At 46.5% G+C, this 17,244-nt stretch overlaps 1 protein-coding gene across 1 annotated transcript in view; it reads right to left on the bottom strand.

The window, feature by feature from the left end:
• Positions 1-351: 351 nt before the first annotated feature.
• The window catches only part of LOC139034858 (serine/arginine repetitive matrix protein 2-like), a 120,812-nt gene continuing 103,919 nt past the window's right edge, over positions 352-17,244 (bottom strand). The window contains exon 4 of the mRNA XM_070467087.1: positions 352-2,516. Coding sequence (XP_070323188.1) covers positions 352-2,516 — 2,165 coding nt within the window. The remainder of the gene's footprint in view (positions 2,517-17,244) is intronic.

Raw genomic sequence — 17,244 nt, 5'->3', positions numbered from 1 at the left:
GCCAGAGCCAAAGTCGCCAGTGAAGGAACTGACCATTCGTTACGAAGTGAATTTAGAATATTTTGCAATGAATTAAATATTTTCCATGAATCTCCTTCCTCCTGAAACTTTTTTTCCCCCCTGTGTTGACTCTTTTGCTACACGGATTTTTCTCTAGTTGTGTGACTGGTGGCCGCCCTCTGGCTGTGTGACTGGTGGCCGCTCTCCGGTTCTGTGACTGGTGGCCGCCCTCGGGCTGTGTGAGCGGCGCCCTCCGGCTGTGTGAGCAGTGGGGGCTCTCCGGCTGTGTGACTCGTGGCCGCTCTCTGGCTGTGTGACTGGTGGCCGCCCTCGGGCTGTGTGAGCGGCGCCCTACGGCTGTGTGAGCCGCGCCCTCCGGCTGTGTGACCGGTGGCTGCCCTCCGGCTGTGTGAGCGGCGCCCTCCGGCTGTGTGACCGGTGGCTGCCCTCCGGCTGTGTGAGCGGCGCCCTCCGGCTGTGTGAGCCGCGCCCTACGGCTGTGTGACTGGTGGCCGCCCTCCAGCTGTGTGAGCCGCGCCCTCCGGCTGTGTGACCGGTGGCCGCCCTCCAGCTGTGTGAGCCGCGCCCTCCGGCTGTGTGAGCAGCGCCCTCCGGCTGTGTGAGCGCCGCCCTCCGGCTGTGTGACCGGTGGCCGCCCTCCGGCTGTGTGACTGGTGGCCGCTCTCTGGCTGTGTGACTGGTGGCCGCTCTCCGGTTCTGTGACTGGTGGCCGCCCTCGGGCTGTGTGAGCGGCGCCCTCCGGCTGTGTGAGCCGCGCCCTCCGGCTGTGTGAGCATCGGGGGCTCTCCGGCTGTGACTGGTAGCCGCCCTCCGGCTGTGTGAGCGGCGCCCTCCGGCTGTGTGAGCATCGGGGGCTCTCCGGCTGTGTGACTGGTGGCCGCCCTCTGGCTGTGTGAGTGGCGGCCGCTCTCTGGCTGTGTGACTGGTGGCCGCCCTCGGGGTGTGTGAGCGGCGCCCTCCGGCTGTGTGACCGGTGGCCGCCCTCCGGCTGTGTGAGCCGCTCCCTCCGGCTGTGTGAGCCGCTCCCTCCGGCTGTGTGAGCGCCCTCCGGCTGTGTGACCGGTGGCTGCCCTCGGGCTGTGTGAGCCGCGCCCTCCGGCTGTGTGAGGTGTGGCCGCCCTCCAGCTCTGTGAGCGGCGCCCTCCGGCTGTGTGACTGGTGGCCGCCCTCCGGCTGTGTGAGCGCCTCCCTCCGGCTGTGTGACTGGTGGCCGCCCTCCGGCTGTGTGACCGGTGGCCGCCCTCCGGCTGTGTGAGCCGCGCCCTCCGGCTGTGTGACGGGTGGCTGCCCTCTGGCTGTGTGAGCCGCGCCCTCCGGCTGTGTGACCGGTGGCCGCCCTCCGGCTGTGTGAGCCGCGCCCTCCGGCTGTGTGACGGGTGGCTGCCCTCTGGCTGTGTGAGCCGCGCCCTCCGGCTGTGTGACTGGTGGCTGCCCTCCGGCTGTGTGAGCGGCGCCCTCCGGCTGTGTGACCGGTGGCCGCCCTCCGGCTGTGTGAGCCGCGCCCTCCGGCTGTGTGACTGGTGGCCGCCCTCCGGCTGTGTGACCGGTGGCCGCCCTCCGGCTGTGTGAGCCGCGCCCTCCGGCTGTGTGACTGGTGGCCGCTCTCCGGCTGTGTGAGCGCCCTCCGGCTGTGTGACCGGTGGCCGCCTTCCGGCTGTGTGAGCCGCGCCCTCCGGCTGTGTGACCGGTGGCCGCCCACAGTCTGTGTGACTGGTGGCCGCCCTCGGGCTGTGTGAGCGGCGCCCTCCGGCTGTGTGAGCCGCGCCCTCCGGCTGTGTGAGGTGTGGCCGCCCTCCAGCTCTGTGAGCGGCGCCCTCCGGCTGTGTGACTGGTGGCCGCCCTCCGGCTGTGTGAGCGCCTCCCTCCGGCTGTGTGACTGGTGGCCGCCCTCCGGCTGTGTGACCGGTGGCCGCCCTCCGGCTGTGTGAGCCGCGCCCTCCGGCTGTGTGACCGGTGGCCGCCCTCCGGCTGTGTGAGCCGCGCCCTCCGGCTGTGTGACGGGTGGCTGCCCTCTGGCTGTGTGAGCCGCGCCCTCCGGCTGTGTGACCGGTGGCCGCCCTCCGGCTGTGTGACCGGTGGCCGCCCTCCGGCTGTGTGAGCCGCGCCCTCCGGCTGTGTGACTGGTGGCCCCCTCCGGCTGTGTGACCGGTGGCCGCCCTCCGGCTGTGTGAGCCGCGCCCTCCGGCTGTGTGACTGGTGGCCGCCCTCCGGCTGTGTGAACGGTGCCCTCCGGCTGTGTGACCGGTGGCCGCCTTCCGGCTGTGTGAGCCGCGCCCTACGGCTGTGTGACCGGTGGCCGCCCACAGTCTGTGTGACTGGTGGCCGCCCTCCGGCTGTGTGAGCCGCGCCCTCCGGCTGTGTGACCGGTGGCCGCCCACAGTCTGTGTGACTGGTGGCCGCCCTCCGGCTGTGTGAGCGGCGCCCTCCGGCTGTGTGACCGGTGGCCGCCCTCCAGCTCTGTGAGCGGCGGCCGCCCTCTGGTTGTGGTGTGTGGGCTTCTCATCACGATGGCGTCTCAGCACAGGCCCTAGGTGCTCAGGCTTCAGTCGTTGCGGCCCTTGGGCGCAGTGGTTGCGGCTTCCGGGCTTCAGAGCTCAGGCTAGTAGTTGTGGTGTACGGGCTCAGTTGCTCTGTGGCTCGTGGGGTCTTCCCTCCTAGAGTTCTAACTTATTCCCCCTGCGCTGGCAGGTGGATTCGTATCCACTGCGCCACCAGGGAAGTCCCCGAAACAGTCTTTATTGCACTCTGTGGGTCTGGGTCAGCTGTACTGTATCTAGTTCCAACTCAAACCCCATAATGTTTCTTAGTTGGTTACGCTGCCTTTCTCCTTCCCACCAATATCTGTTTTTTTAAAAAACAAACCAATAATCTCTACTCCCTGGTTTTCCTGATGGGAAAATAACTAGGAAGTTTACCAGAGATCAAGAGCTGCTGCTCTATTTCAGTCCCAAAGCTGGTCGTGTTCCTCCCGTCCACGACTCCCTAGCTTCTGAGCAGTCTAAGAGCTCCTGTCAGGGGCTCTGAGACTTCCTGTCAGGGCTCCCCAGGCTTCTAGGGAGGTGTTCTAAGACTTCTGTCAGAGTTTCCAGGGATTTCAGCAGGTGGTGTTGGGGAGAGCAGCTCCCTCAACGGGCAAGCTTTTTTGGTGCTGCCTCTCAGTAAATAGCTGTTTTCTTCAGCCAGTTTCATTCATTTAAGGGGACTCTGCTAAGCACAGTTGTGAAAGATTATGACACATGGTATCAGCTCCCAAACTCCTCATTGTCCCTTCAGGGAGGTCTTTCTCCTGAAGAAGTTGGTTTCTAAAACAGGCCTGTCTTCAGTCTCCAGGGTGTGGCACTTCTCGGACTGCTGGGTTCCGGGAGCCCCCACCTCTCTGTATTCCATTTCTACCTGCACATGGTCGAGACAACTCCCAGTGAATTCCCTCCCTGTGGACCTTGCCTAAGCTCCTCCAGAGATTTTATCCAGTCTCTTCCGGATTGGTATTAAGGGAGCAACCATATTTTAAGTCTCCCTTTCAGCTTTCCTTTTGCTGTACTCTGAGCCAGGAGAAAAGATCTCCAGGTTATCCTTGCTTCTAGGGAGCTCTCATATCTGCAAAGAGGTGCTCCAAGGTTCATAGGATAGAGCTCAAGAACTTAATTATGGAATCCTGGAATCTCCAAAGTATGAGGGTTCAGAGGTCATTCAGTCATTCAGCTACTCTGCTTAGCCCCACCCTCTAAACCTTCTTACGTATTGTCCACCTCAACTTTTTCATCCTGGGTGTGGAATTCCACTAACAACTAGTGTGAATGGATGGGTTGAAAGGACACTCTTTGTTATTCAAAACTGTTCTTAATTATGCTCTATAATTTTGTAGTTGGAAAACTAAGGTTCTCATATAGCATTGAGTGAAAAAAAGCAACATTCCAATTTATATTTACCCTGTCCTCATGCCTGGATAAAAACGTGGATGCCTATAGACCAGGAGTGCAGAACTGAACCATGCAGTGTGTTAGAGAGGTAGGTTTGTGAGTGATTGTAGTGTACAAATTTGTTTTCTTTCATGATCACAATTTTTTATTAATTTATGCAAAACATATATAATCAGAAAATAAAATAAGCTGGAGAAGGAGCTGGAACAGAAGAGAAGGGAGATTAGGAGAACTGCCAAGTCGGGCCTAGTAACTGCTGCGACTCTGCAGCCCCGAGAGGCCTGGTAAGCAAGCGTGAAGTAGGAGGGAGCATAGGGCTTGCCATCGCAAGATAGGGACTTGAGCCCTGCTGTGTGAGAAAGGAAAATCAGCCCCTGACAGCTGCAAGCGGGAGCTGGCCTGGTACTCACCGATAGGCTATGGTGTTCTGTAGAATGTTAGCAGTTCTACAAAATCAGCATCAGACAGGGTGTCTGCGATGGAGGGAGACAAAAAGACCACTCTGTAATCATGTCTGAGCACAGACAAAAAGAACATGGTGCAAAATGCAAGAATACCGAACATCCCCTCACTTGGCTTACGCCAGTGACCACTGCTTATCTACCAATTACAGCGTTCTCCCCACTGTTCCTCTGATACAAATGATCAAGATACCATAAGTCCCCTACACGCAAAACTTCAAGTTGCCAGCTTTCAAAGATGAGAACGTGCGTTCACGTGTCCAGACACGTAAGTTAGTTCATGGGTCTGGTGTGCATTGTCATGTTCACGCAGTCCTCTACAAGTGGTCATGCTTTTGTCCAGAGCCTCTGTCTCCAGTTGCTGATGGTCCTTCAGCTCCACCGTCTTCCGTCTCCTCTCCCTCCTCCAGCCATAACTCTTGCCTGCTGTTGTATTGTACTACTCTACTTATCAAGATATTGTACTATAAGATTTTAAAATGTTTTCTTTATTTTTTGTCTTTGTTTTTAACGTACTATTTGTGTGAAAAGTATTATAAACTTATTACAATAGAGTACTATATAGCCAGTTGTGTTAATGGGTAGTACCTAGGCTAACTTTGTTGGACTTAAGAACAATTTGGACTTAATGATTGCACTCTTGGAACAGAGTTCATTGGTATATAGGGAACTTACTGTATACAGTTGCCCCACTACCTGGGAGCGCTCAATCCAGAACAAAATGATGCTTTATCTAGTCTTCTCCTAAACGTCTAGCATAAGTCCAGATCATAATACGCCCTTCCTAAGAAACTCTTTACTGAGAGGGTACACGGCTTTCCTTGCTTGCAAATGTTCCATCAGACCCAGCTTTTTTGGTTTATAGATATGTTCCTGCATTTAACTTCCTCTGGGGTTTCGGGCAAAGAATTCAAACGTGCCATAACTCACTTTTATTTATTTAATGGAGAAGATAATCTCTGGGAGAAAAAAAATGAGAAATCGCTTGTGAAAGTACATTGTAAACCCTACAATGTTATATAAACCCTTTACTTCCTCTGAAAACACATTCTCTCACTTCCATGGTTTTACATATGCTTCTCCCTCAGCTTCAAAAAACTTTCCCCCAGCTACCTTCAGACTCTTATTCACAGTTTGGTTCCAGGTGCTGAGGATAGTGGTGTATTCCTTTTCCATTGTTGCTGTAACAAATTACTACAAATTCAGTGGCTTAAAACAATATAGATGAATTTTTTTTTTATGGTTCTGGAGGTCAGAAGCCCAAAAAGGGTTTCACTGGGCAAAAATGAAATTACTGAAGGGCTGTGTTCTTTCTGAGGCCCTGGGGGAGAACCCATTCTCTTGCATATTCCAGTTCCTAGTGGCCTGGCTTCCTTGGCTTATGGCCCCTTCCTCTGTTTTCTACACCAACAATAGCCAGTTGAATCTTTCCTACATCCCAGAACTCTGACCTCTGTTTCTGTTATCACATCTCCTCTCCCATTTTTCTGCCTCCCTCTTTCACTTACAAGGAAGTTTGTGACTACACTGGATTACGTTAATCCAGAACAATCTCCCCATTGCATGGTGTTTAACTTAATCACATGTGCAGTCTCTTTTGCCATGTTATATATGATAATGTATTTACCATTTCCAGGGATTAGAATGTATGCAATTTGCGGGGTTGGGGGTGCATTTTTCCCCCCTACTTGAGTTAGCAGTAAGGAAAACAAAGGCCCTATTTTAGTAGTGAGGCCCTGACTGAAGTGAGGCTGGTTGTTATAAAGAATCTTAGTACGTGAATAAGGTGTGAGAGCCAAACTCAGCAGTGGAATCTTCCCTATGACAGTTGCAAATTTCTCAGGTATTGCTGCTAAGATAGGTAGCTTGGTGAAGGCACACTTTATCATGACTCCCTATGTCTTTCATTCACTTGCTTTTTGGCTCAACTCGTTGATTAGTTGGAGCTGGCTCTTATCAATTTTATTTTTAGTGTTGATAGCTTGAAATTGGCCATAGTGGGAATATTTACACCATGGAAATGGGCAAATACTATAAATCAGCCCCCTGCCCCCACCCCTCAAGAACTGGCTGTCAAACATTTGCCAGCAAACCCCTGGAGGTACTAGAGATGTAGGGGTTGTAGAAATGCAATATAGAATATAGACCCATAGCCAGGCTGCTTCTGTTTCGATCTTGGTTTTGCTGCTATTAGCTTTGATAGATCAGGCAAGTTACTTAACCCTTCTGTGCCTCAATTTCTTCATCAGTTTAATAGGGGTAACAATAATATCTGCCTCAAGGGGGAATTTTGGTGAGAAAATAAGCAAGTTTGGAACAGGGTGTATGTAACACACAAAAAGCATACATACTGTTTTAGGTGCTGTGGGAGCTAGGGATTTGCTAATTGTCATTTCATATTTTCTCCTTAGAGAAAATACTGAGGATCTCAGCCCCTGGAAGCCTAGTGCCCAGAAGAGCTAGACAGTGAGGGTTCTGCTTGAGTACGTATCTTTCTTCCTCTGGTCCCTCCTTGACCTACTTCTCTGCACAGCCCTGAGGACTGTGCATGTCATAAGTGTTTTCGAGCCCTGCCACTGGTCTGTGCATCCTGTAATTGCCTCGCCACTCTGAGGCACAGTGCCATGGCCTTCAGAGCTCTCAGAGCAGAAAGGGACAGATAGCTGCCAACGTCTGCATGAACATTTGTCAAACATTTGCTTCCTACTTTTCACACAACAGGCAAAGGTATACTTAGAATTAGCTATTCTTGTAAAAGGAGAGAGTCTAAACCCTGTTTATTTATTTATTTTTTCATTTATTTTTATTAGTTGGAGGCTAATTACTTTACAATATTGTAGTGGTTTCTGCCATACATTGACATGAATTAGCCATGGATTTACATGTATTCCCCATCCCAACCCCCCCTCCCACCTCCCTGTCTACCTGATCCCCTGGGCCTTCCCAGTGCACCAGGCCTAAGCACTTGTCTCATGCATCCAACCTGGGCTGGTGATCTGTTTCACCCTAGATAATACACATGTTTCGATGCTGTTCTCTAGAAACATCCCACCCTTGCCTTCTCCCACAGAGTCCAAAATTCTGTTCTGTACATCTGTGTCTCTTTTTCTGTTTTGCATATAGGGTTATCATTACCATCTTTCTAAATTCCATATATGTGTGTTAGTATACTGTAATGGTCTTTATCTTTCTGGCTTACTTCACTCTGTATAATAGGCTCCAGTTTCATCCATCTCATTAGAACTGATTCAAATGAATTCTTTTTAATGGCTGAGTAATATTCCATGGTGTATAAACCCTGTTTGAAAGGGCAAGTTTAGTGTCCAGGTTGACCCTATCTGATTGTGGAACCCAATCATTTTATTATTATAAAGTTACAGGGAGTGAATGATACATAGGAAAAAGCACTGTACTAAAAGTCAAGAGTTTGATACTTAAATCCTGGTATTCTTGACTAGAATTTAAATATTTGGTAGTTGAATTAACCTAGGTTATCTTAAAAGGCTCTTTATCCCAAGACTTATTTTGAAGAAAATTATGAAAGTGGATAGTCTGGTTTCCTCAACCAGACCTACTCATTTGAATTCAAAGTACAGGGCAAAAAAAAAAAAAAAAGTACAGGGCAATTTATAACAAAACTAAATAGGAGATGTTTCCTGTAAGAAAACCTTAGGTGGCAGTCATTATGTGTGCAGCCAGTGAGTTGTGAAGATTTGAAATTATTGTGCAGCGATAAAGCCTGACTGGGCCTCTGAGTCTGTAGGAAAAGGACTCATTTGCTGGGAGCATTGGGTGCAGTTGTTTTGGGCAAAACCTGGTGACAGTGGTCAGAAGGTGGTTTGGTAAAGGAAATAAGTCAATGACTTCCTCCCATAAAGAAATTCTGAGTTAAGAGAAGCAAAAACTTAATCTGTAAACATCTTATTCACCCAGTAAATGGATCGCAATCGGGAGTGAGTTTTTATACAGACATTGAGGAGGTGAGAAGCCCCTGGAAGCCTAAAAGAGGAAGTGGGTGGGATTCTATGTGATTTTTTTTCTCTTGTTAATGCAAACTGCTCTCTTCTCAGCTTCTCCTCCTTCACCTTGGAAGTCCCAGTCATTGTTTCTGTGTTCCTTCCTCTTCCTCTTTCCTTCTTCCCTTTCTCTCTGTCCCTCTGCCTGAAGCGACTCATTTATGTTCTTATTATATAGTGTCTTTGAGTTATTTGGTGAGCTGGAGTCAATAAATTGTTGTTCGGTTACCAAGTCATGTCCAACCCTTCATGACCCCATGGACTGCAGCACGCCAGGCTTCCCTGTCCTTCATTATCTCCTGGAGTTTGCCCAAGTTCGTGTCCATTGAATCAGTGATGCCATCCAACCATCTCATCCTCTGTCGTCCCCTTCTCCTCCTGCCTTCAGTCTTTCCCAGCATCAGAGTCTTTTCCAGTGAGTCAGCTGTTTGTATCAGGTGGCCAAAGTACTGGAGCTTTAGCTTCAGCATCAGTGAACATTCAGGACTGCTTTCCTTTAGGATGGACTGGCTTGACCTCCTTGCTGCCCAGTGGGTTCTTAGTCTTCTGCAGCACGGCAGTTTGAAAGCATCAGCTGTTTGGCACTCAGTCTTCTTCATGGTCCCACTCTCACGTCCATATGTGACTACTAAAAAGACCATAGCCATGACTGTACAGACCTTTGTCGGCGAAGTGATGTTGGGCTTTATACTATTTTCACCTTTATTCATTTGCTAGGGCTGCTGTAACTAAGTCCTACAATTGGAGTGGTATAAATGGCAGAAAGGTGTTGTCTCTCAGTTCTGGAGGCTGGAAGTCCAAGATCAAGGTGTTGGCATGGTGGTGGACTCCTGAGGATTGTGACAGAGCACCTGTCTCATGCCTTTCCCCAGCCGCTGGTGTTTTGTTGGCAGTCTTGAGCATTCCTTAGCTTGGAGATAAATCATCCTGATCTCTGCCTTCATGTTCACATGGTGTTCTCCCCATGTATGTATCTGTATCTCTGTCTGCATTTCTTCTTTTTATAAAATCACCAATCATGTTGGATTAGGGCCTACCCCTAAAATGACTTCATTTAATTTGATTGCCTCTGTAAAATACCCTCTTTCCAAAATCGGGTCACATTCTGAGAGTTAGGACTTTAATATGTTTTGTGGTGGTTGGGGATGGGAAACAGAATTCAACACATAACAGCATCTAAGGCTATGCATGGAGCAATCAGGTGTCTAAATGGTTCAGTAAAGTAATTACAAATGTTATAGAGCATTTCCTATAGGCTGGTCACTTTATACATGACTTAAAAGAATAAGAAACATGCTATATTGATCCCCATTTTACAGGTGAAGAAAGCAAGGCTTAGAATAAGTGACCCACCCACAGTCACATGGATAGCACATGGCAACACCAAGTTTCAAGCTCAGGATTAACCTGAATGTCTAAAATTGCAAATGCAATGCATTCTACCTCCAGGATAGACTACTGGACCTAGAATAAAAGTTTTTTCCTAGAGAGAAAAAGCTCTGTGCTCTTTATTTCATTTTTACTAAGTAAAATCTATTCATCTCTTATTCCATTTCTGACAGTAAAATTGAGCTCTATATGCCAGTTGGGCTTCCGTGGTAGCTAAGCTGGTAAAGAATCCACTTGAAATGCAGGAGACCCCGGTTCGATCCCTAGCTTGGGAAGATCCCCTGGAGGAGGGCATGGCAGCCCACTCCAGTATTACTGCCTGGAGAATCCCATGGACAGAGGAGCCTGGTGGGCTACAGTCCATGGCGTCTCAAAGAGCTGGACACGACTGAGTGACTAATCACACAAACACATAGGCCAATCTCCCGCTACTGTTTTATGATAATATTTTGATGAATTTTGGTAATTGCAGAAAGTCATGTATACCACCACAGCCTGGAATAGATCCTTCACCCTAAGAAGTTTCCTCCTGGCCCTTTGTAATCATTCCATGCCTGTCCCCAACTCCCAGAACTAGGCAGCCACTGATCTGTTCTGTGTCAATTTTGTATAGGCCTAGTTTTTGTTTATAAGCGCTAAAATCCTAAAAGAACCAAGTCTTCATAATTAACCAAAGAAAACTGAACAAGGAAAGCAGAGAAGAGCCCTCTCCTTTGCAGTTACAGAGGGAGAGAAATAACTTTTTGTTAAACTTGTTATAATAGTCTGATTTGGTGAGTTAATTTGATAATGTTCACAAGATTATTAATTTTCCTACTCTTATTTAAAAGTTCATCTATTTGCAGTTTGCATTGACCTTTGACCCCTTTATAACATCATGCATTGGTCATTTGGAAATATTGACTGGCTGTCATACAGGTCTTCTGAATGTGGCACATTTCCGTATACAATAAGAGAAATTCACATTTGTTAATATCACCACTGATCTCATCAGAAAAGCCTTTAAGTGTTGGGAAGCTGTCAAGTTCATGGTGGCTATCAGAAGTTTCCAAAAATTTTAATGTCATCTTTAAAATTTGAATTTTATTATTAGCAACAAACACTGTAAGTTGTTTTCCTTGAAGTGACAGTCTCACTTTATTCATTTTTGGGAAAATGTCTACCAAACTCAAATCTGAATAATCTAGTTTATCTGTCAGCTATTCTTTCACGTAAAAGTGGTGTTTCAGGCGAAAAGCAGTTCAACTTGCAAATCGAACAGCTGCACAAGTGCTTTCTCTTGAGACAACAATCAGACCTGGGTCTGAGGCAGAAAGGCTCTGTATGCACTCCCCATTTCATGCTACAGGATATGTAAGAGACATGTGCTCAAGTAAGATACAATCTAATTGTTTTCACTGCTTCATCAAGGACATTCATAAGTGACCTGGCTCCTCCCCCCAGGCCCCAGAGCCTGCAAGTGCATGGAGGTAAAGAATGCAATAGCTATTAGCATAGTTTGGTACCACCATCCTGATTCACCCTAAAAAGATGTGTTACCCACTGTTGCTTTTATATGATCAATGCAAATGTCAACACACTTTAAAAATGAAAAAATGTTTTAATGTTACTGGGAAAGTAGTTTTGACTTCATGAAATTCTTGAAGGGGCCTTGGTTCTCCCAAGGATCTGTAAACTTTAAGAACTATCTTTCTAGTGGAGAAAGCAAAACCCAGTAACACATAAGTGATGGGTTATAGTGCTACACCAAGTAGATATATTGAAATCTTTTGAACATCAAAATCTTTTGAATCTTATAAAAGTCACCTGATATCCATGAAAATGTGATCAATTGAAGTAGAATTTTTAAAGAAAAACCCAGAACTTCTTGTCTTAGCAGTAGATTATAACACCATCAATCAAAAAATTCAGATTACAGATGGCACATGGCCTGTCTTACATAAGACATGTTTTAGAGTTAAGACTCTGAGACATGTTAAGAATCTTAAAGAGCTGTGTCGTTAAAGACTAAGGAGGTGCTCTGCTTCATGAGGCTATTTCAGAGCTCAACTTCAGCCTGACTTTTCCTGGGCATAGGCTACTGCCAACCAGAAATCAGTTTAGTATTAAAATGTTTTAAAAATTATTAAATATTTATATATAAGTGTATACAACACAGATGTAAGTTATACGGCATAATAATGAACATTGATGACTTCACAACATGATCTAAGAGTTAGAGCTTTGCCAATGCTGTTTAACCTGTCAGTTCTCTATTCTATCCCTCTGCTTTTCCAGGCTGTTAACAGGCTGATGTTATCTTACATTTCAGACTTACTATTCTTTTGCTTTTTTAGAAAAAGTTTTATCACAAATATCATTAAATCATATTTTTGTGCTTTATAAATTATTTTTACACGGCATGTTTAGTCTTTTTTCCCCCCAATTATTTTTATTAGTTGGAGGGTGATTACTTTACAATATTGTAGTGTTTTTTGCCATACATTGACATGAGTCAGCCATGGATTTACATGTGTTCCCCATTCTGAACCCCCCTCCCACCTCCCTCCTTCATGTTTAGTCTTTTAAAACATGTTTTCTTTTTTTCAGTCAACTTTGTTTTTCTAAGATTCATTCATGTTGCATGTAACTGTGATCTCTTAGTTTTCATATCTGTATAATATTCCATTGTGTGAATATACCATACTTTACCTATCCCTTCTCTCATCCATGGTCCTTTGGGTTTTCCAAGTGCTTTTCTATCTTGAACAATGCTTGTGTAAAAATAAATTGCACATGTCTCCTGGTACATATGTGTAAGAGTTTCTCATGGGCATATAGCAAGGGGTGAGATTGCTGAGTTGTAAGATACACACATTACTTATCTTTATGTGATAATGTCAAATTATCTCATAAAGTTTCTGGTGAAATTTACAGTTCTGTATATGGTATAGAGGTGTGGTTGTGTGAAAAAAAATGTATATATCTCCATTGATTTATTCCTTCTCAATACTTGATATTGTCAGACAATGTAGTGAGTGTACAGTTCAGTTCAGTTGCTCAGTTATGTCCGACTCTTGGCGATCCCATGAACTGCAGCACACCAGGCCTCCCTGACCATCACCAACTCCCGAAGTCTACTCAAACTCATGTCCATTGAGTTGGTGATGCCATCCAACAATCTCATTCTCTGTCATCCCCTTCTCCTCCCACCTACAATCTTTCCCAGCATCAGGGTCTTTTCAAATGAGTCAGTTCTTCGCATCAGGTGGCCAAAGTATTGGTGTTTCAGCTTCACCATCAGTCCTTCCAATGAATATTCAGGACTGATCTCCTTTAGGATGGACTGGTTGGATCTCCTTGCAGTCCAAGGGACTCTCAAGAGTCTTCTCCAGCACCACAGTTCAAAAGCATCAATTCTTTGGTGCTTTCTTTATAGTCTAACTCTCACATCCATACATGACTACTGGAAAAACCGTAGTTTTGATTAGATGGACCTTTGTTGACAAAGTAATGTCTCTGCTTTTTAATATGCTATCTAGGTTGGTCATAACTTTTCTTCCAAGGAGTAAGTGTCTTTTAATTTCATGGCTGCAATCACCATCTGCAGTGATTTTGGAGCCCCACCAAAATAAAATCTGCCACTGTTTCCATTGTTTCCCATCTATTTGCCATAAGTGATGGGACCAGATGCCATGATCTTAGTTTTCTGAATGTTGAGTTTTTAGCTAAACTTTTTCACTCTCCTCTTTCACTTTTAAGAAGCTCTTTAGTTCCTCTTCACTTTCTGCCTTAAGTGTGGTGTAATCTGCATATCTGAAGTTATTGATATTTTTCCCGACAATCTTGATTCCAGCTTGTGCTTCATCCAGCCCTGTGTTTTTCATGATGTACTCTGCATGTAAGTTCAGTAAAGCAAGGTGACAATACACAGCTTTGATGTACTCCTTTCCCAATTTGAAACCAGTCTATTGTTCCATGTCCAGTTCTAACTGTTGCTTCCTGACCTGAGTACAGATTTCTCAAGAGGCAGGTCAGATGGTCTGGTATTCCCACCTTTTGAAGAATTTTCCACAGATTATTGTGATCCACACAGTCAAAGGCTTTGGCATAGTCAATTAAGCAGAAGTAGATGTTTTTCTGGAACTCTCTTGCTTTTTCGATTATCCAGCGGATGTTGGCAATTTGATCTCTGGTTCCTCTGGCTTTTCTAAAACCAGCTTGAACATCTGGAAGTTCATGATTCATGTATTGCGGAAACCTGGCTTGGAGAATTTTAAGCATCACTTTACCAGTGTGTGAGATGAGTGCAACAAGCACATATTTCCTTGGTATCTCTGATTTTCTTGAAGAGATCTCTAGTCTTTCCTATTCTATTGTTTTCCTCTATTTCTTTGCACTGATCATTGAGGAAGGCTTTCTTATCTCTCCTTGCTCTTCTTTGGGAACTGTTATTTACCTGGGGCCAAACTATGGTGGAGGTAATGAAGGTAATGGCGACCTCCTTCAAAAGGTCCCATGCATCATTGTTACACTCAGTGCCCCAGCCCTGCAGCAGGCCACTGCCAACCCACACCTCCACCAGAGACTCCTGGACTCTCACGGGCAAGTCTGGGTCAGTCTCTTGTGGGGTCACTGCTCCTTTCTCCTGGGTCCTGGTGCACAAGGTTCTGTTTCTGCCGCCAAGAGTCTGCTTCCCCAGTCCTGTGTAAGTTCTGAAAGCTCTATGGTGGGTTAATGGCGACCCCCTCCAAGAGGGCTTATGCCATACCCAAGTCTGCACCCAGAGCCCCTGACCCTGCGGCAGTCCACTGCTGGCCCAAACCTGCACAGGGGATGCTCAAACACGATTCTTTCTCAGTCTCTGTGGGGTCTCTGGGTCCTGGTGCACACAAGGTTTGTTTGAGCTCTCTGAGTATCTCTGGTGTGTATGGGGTTTGATTGTAAAGGTGATTTCACCCCTCCTACCATCTTGCTGGGGCTTTTATGCCCTTGGATGTGGGGTATCTCCTCACAGTCACTGCTCCAGCGCCTTTATTGACTAGCAGCTAAATGCATTTATGAGTGTCTTAAAACTGTATTGTACGCAGGAAACAGGGAAAGACTGAGTCCAAAGATAAATTGCACACACTAGTGAGTGTACAGTGGTGTCTAATTTGTATTTCTTTGAGACCATCTTTCTATAGTCACCATTCTTTTTTCCTTGAAACATCTGCTGATGTCTTTTGCACATTTTTCTATTGTATCCTTTCTTACTGATTTGTTCAGTTCAGTTCAGTCGCTCAGTCTTGTCTGACTCTTTGCGACCCCATGAATCATAGCACTCCAGGCCTCCCTGTCCGTCACCAACTCTTGGAGTTTACTCAAACTCATGTCCATTGAGTCAGTGATGCCATCCAGCCATCTCATCCTCTGTCATCCCCTTCTCCTCTTGCCCCCAATCCCTCCCAGCATCAGTGTCTTTTCCAATGAGTCAACTCTTCACATGAGGTGGCCAAAGTATTGGAGTTTCAGCTTCAGCATCAGTCCTTCCAATGAACACCCAGGACTGATCTCCATTTGTAGGAGTTCTTTATTCTTGGTGTTGATTCTTTATTAGATGTATGTGTTGCTAATATCATCTCACAGGTTGTGGCTTGGCTTTTCAAAGTCATTGATGTTTTGTTTCCTGGATAGCACTGTTTTGTATTGCTCACATCCATATCCTGAAGTCACAGAGTGTTCTGTTAATCCATCTGGCTGAAGCCTGCAATTCAAAGTCAAACTGAAACAACTATTGAGAGTGTCCCAGTCTGCTGGGACTGCCATAACTAAACACCGCAGACCGAGAGGCTTAAATAACAGACATTTTTGTCTTGCCGGTGTGGAGGCTGGAAGTCTCAGGGAGAGGAGCCGGCAGGCTTGCCTTCTGGTGAGGCCTCCTTTCCTGGCTTTCAGGCCATCTGGCTGTGTCCTTACATGGTCTCTGCTCTGTGCATAACAAGGGAGAGTGAGTGCTGGGGTCTCTTCCTCTTTTATGAAAACATTAGGTCTGTAAGATGAGGGTCCTAGGTAGCTCAGCTGGTAAAGAATCCATCTGCAGTGCAGGAGACTCCAGTTCGATTCTTGGGTCAGGAAGATCGAAGAGGATCCCCTGGGGGAGGGATAGACTACCCACCCCAGTATTCTTGGCTTCCCCTGTGGCTCAGCTGATGAAGAATCCACCTGCAATGTGGGAGACCTGGGTTCAATCCCTGGGTTGGGAACATCCCCTGGGGGAGGGATAGGCTACCCACCCCAGTATTCTTGGGCTTCCCTTGTGGCTCAGCTGATGAAGAATCCACCTGCAATGTGGGAGACCTGGGTTCAGTCTCTGGGTTGGGAAGATCCCCTGGGGGAGGGATAGGCTACCCACCCCAGTATTCTTGGCTTCCCCTGTGGCTCAGCTGATGAAGAATCCACCTGCAATGTGGGAGACCTGGGTTCAATCTCTGGGTTGGGAAGATCCCCTGGGGGAGGGATAGGCTACCCACCCCAGTATTCTTGGCTTCCCCTGTGGCTCAGCTGATGAAGAATCCACCTGCAATGTGGGAGACCTGGGTTCAATCTCTGGGTTGGGAAGATCCCCTGGGGGAGGGATAGGCTACCCACCCCAGTATTCTGGCCTGGAGAATTCCATGGACTGTATAGTCCCTGGGGTCACAAAGAGTTGGACATGACTGAGTGACTTTCACTTTCACTTTTTCACTTATAATATCACTTAACTTCTATTACATCTTTACAGGCCTTATCGCTAATGCAGTAACATTGGGAGTTAGGACTTCAGCATACAAATTTTGAGAGGATGCAGTTCATAACAGAGGGTATATTTATATTTTTCTTGATTTTCAGGGAATACTTTTATCATTAAGAATTATGTTTGCTCATGATCTTTAGTCTTTATAAGTATTTTTTTCAAGTTAAGCAAGTTTCCTTTTTTTTTTTTTTAACAGGTTTTTTGTTTTTGTTTTCTGGCCATGCTACACAGCTTGTGGGATGTTCCTTGACCAGTAATTGAACCCAGGCCAAGGCAGTGAAAGTCTGGGATCCTAATCACTAGGTCATCAGGGAACTCAGCAAAGTTTCTTTGGTTCCTAGTTTGGCAAGAGAGTTTTGTTGTTGTTAAATCGTGATTGTATATTAAATTTTATCAAATGCTTGCTATGCATCTGTTGAAGTTACTATATGTAAGGTTTTTCTTTTTCAGTCTGTTAACATGATAAATACATTTATGGGTTTTATTGACTTTAACTATCCTTGCATTTCTGGTCTTAATCCAACTTGGTCAAAATGTACAGTTGACTCTTGAACAACATGGATTTAAACTGCACAGATCCACTTCTATGCATATTTTTTTGAAAGCAAATACATAACAGTACTGCATGACCCAAAGTTATTTGAATTTGTGGATGTGTAATGATATATACATAGAGCTGACTA

The sequence above is a fragment of the Odocoileus virginianus genome, chromosome 4, assembly GCF_023699985.2.
Source record: "Odocoileus virginianus isolate 20LAN1187 ecotype Illinois chromosome 4, Ovbor_1.2, whole genome shotgun sequence".
NCBI classification, from domain to species: domain Eukaryota; kingdom Metazoa; phylum Chordata; class Mammalia; order Artiodactyla; family Cervidae; genus Odocoileus; species Odocoileus virginianus.
This window is presented reverse-complemented; position numbering and strand designations above follow the sequence as displayed.